At 41.7% G+C, this 2,051-nt stretch overlaps 1 protein-coding gene across 1 annotated transcript in view; it reads left to right on the top strand.

Annotated features, from left to right (window-relative positions):
* LOC308365956 (zinc-binding protein A33-like) overlaps nucleotides 1-2,051 on the top strand; it is a gene marked incomplete at both ends in the record, with an annotated part of 3,784 nt that extends 1,733 nt beyond the window's left edge. Inside the window, one exon of the mRNA XM_080839591.1 lies at nucleotides 1,513-2,051. Within this exon, the coding sequence (XP_080695717.1) occupies nucleotides 1,513-2,051 (539 nt within the window). The remainder of the gene's footprint in view (nucleotides 1-1,512) is intronic.

The raw sequence follows: 2,051 nt of genomic DNA on the forward strand, positions 1-2,051 counted from the left end.
CTCACATTTTATTTTGATAATAACAATTAGAGAAACCCAAGGTTGTTAAATATGGTGACAATGCCACATACACACACACACACACACACACACACACACACACACACACACACATACACGCAATAATAGTTTTACATGATTTCTGATAATTTTATGATTCAACCATTTTATTATACGGCTCCTCAATTCTGCGGAAAGTTCCATTGAATTGAATGGGTCATCCCAATGTTCAGAGGTCCGATATATCTTCATTAATTGAAGAAAAAAAATGAATGACCCCTGTGCACTGGTTTTCATGCTTCTGATTCTCATATTTCCTATCATCCTGCATATCGTCATTTCTCATAACGAAGATCATTGTTTTTAAAGTTATATTTGCATGAAAAACTGTTTCTTCATCATCAGACACACATAGTCTGCAGGTGGTGAGGTGTGTGTGAACTGGCATCATACACTTCAGTACCTCAGGACTCTGGAGTTGCATATAAGGTTATTTATTCAATAACAACAAGCTTGTCGTGCTCACCCACATCCTGGCAGGCCAGCGTGAGGGATGGCCCACTTTACGTTAGAGAGAGAGAAAGAGAGCGAGAGAGAGAGGGACAGAGAGAGAGGGACAGAGAGAGAGAGATAGTGAGGGACAGAGAGAGAGAGAGAGAGAGAGAGAGAGCCCGGGGTCACTACCAGACTGCAGCAGACAAGAGATAAGCAAAATTAAACACAAGGTTTATATAGAAAGAAGCAAGAGTTTTCTGACACCAAAACACAATCAGTGCACAGCTAAGAACACTTTAAATTTGCATACATAAATGCCAGCCAGCTTCTTATAATGGCATATAACTATAGAGATGTGTGCAGAATCCACAGGCAACTTGACACTGATCAACATCATGTCGAATGCGAACACCAGCCTGTAATGCTGTGTAGTGCATTTTAAAATACTACTCTCACAAGGTCAGCGTGGGTTTTGCTTGAACTTTACTGGAGCGACTTTCAACATGTAACCATTATGTCTACAGCCCGTATGCCTAGTGCATTCTGGGTAATGCAGTCCTAACTTCACCGGTGCAGAGGTGGAGGTACTGTTGCAGAATGTAGATTTGTCCATTCTATACCACTATGGCTATATCCACAAAATGTTGTATACTGTAGTGCCAATTATTCAATGCCATGTGCAGCTTTCGTGTAGTGCTTTGATTTATGTTACGACATCACAATGCCTTGTAGAATCATGACTATAAATGTGAAACATAATTGTTTATGATAAATATTCTCGTACTTATTATTAAAATAATTTCAATCCGAGAATGTCTGAAGAATATATATGAACACAATCACCAACGATTTCTCACAAATTCAGCCCTTCAGAACATGGGCCCATTCCAATCTGACCAAAATTTCTTCTTGACTGTTTTTGAGAATGAGGTCCAATGACCTCTAGTTTGTATATGTGTTTGTATCTCTTTTTGTGCGCTCTTTCCACATAAACAATTTGGGTTTCTCACTCTGCAGCTCCTGTGACTCTGGATCCCAACACTGCATACCCAGATCTCATCCTGTCTGAGGATCTGAGCAGTGTGAGACGTGGTGAGAAACAGCAGCTTCCTGATAACCCAGAGAGATTTGATAAGTATGCCGACATCCTGGGCTCTGAGGGATTTAACTCAGGGACTCACTGCTGGGATGTGGAGGTTGGAGAGAACACTTTGTGGCAGTTGGGCGTGATAACAGAGTCTCTCCAGAGGAAGGGAGACTATACCTCCATGAGTGGACAGTGGTATGTGTGGTATAATGATGGTAAATATAAAGCACGTTCTACACCACAGCCCTCCACTCTCCTCACAGTGAAGCAGAAACTCCAGAGGATCAGAGTGCAGCTGGACTGGGACAGAGGAAAGCTGTCATTCTCTGACCCTGATGATAACACACCTCTACACACACTCACACACACTTTCACTGAGAGAGTGTTTCCATACTTTAATGTCGGAAGGATCTCTCCTTTCATAATCTTACCAGTGAAGGCCTCAGTAACAGTAGAGCAGTTCAGATAG

This window comes from Sprattus sprattus (genome assembly GCF_963457725.1).
Source record: "Sprattus sprattus genome assembly, chromosome: 5".
Lineage (NCBI taxonomy): Eukaryota > Metazoa > Chordata > Actinopteri > Clupeiformes > Clupeidae > Sprattus > Sprattus sprattus.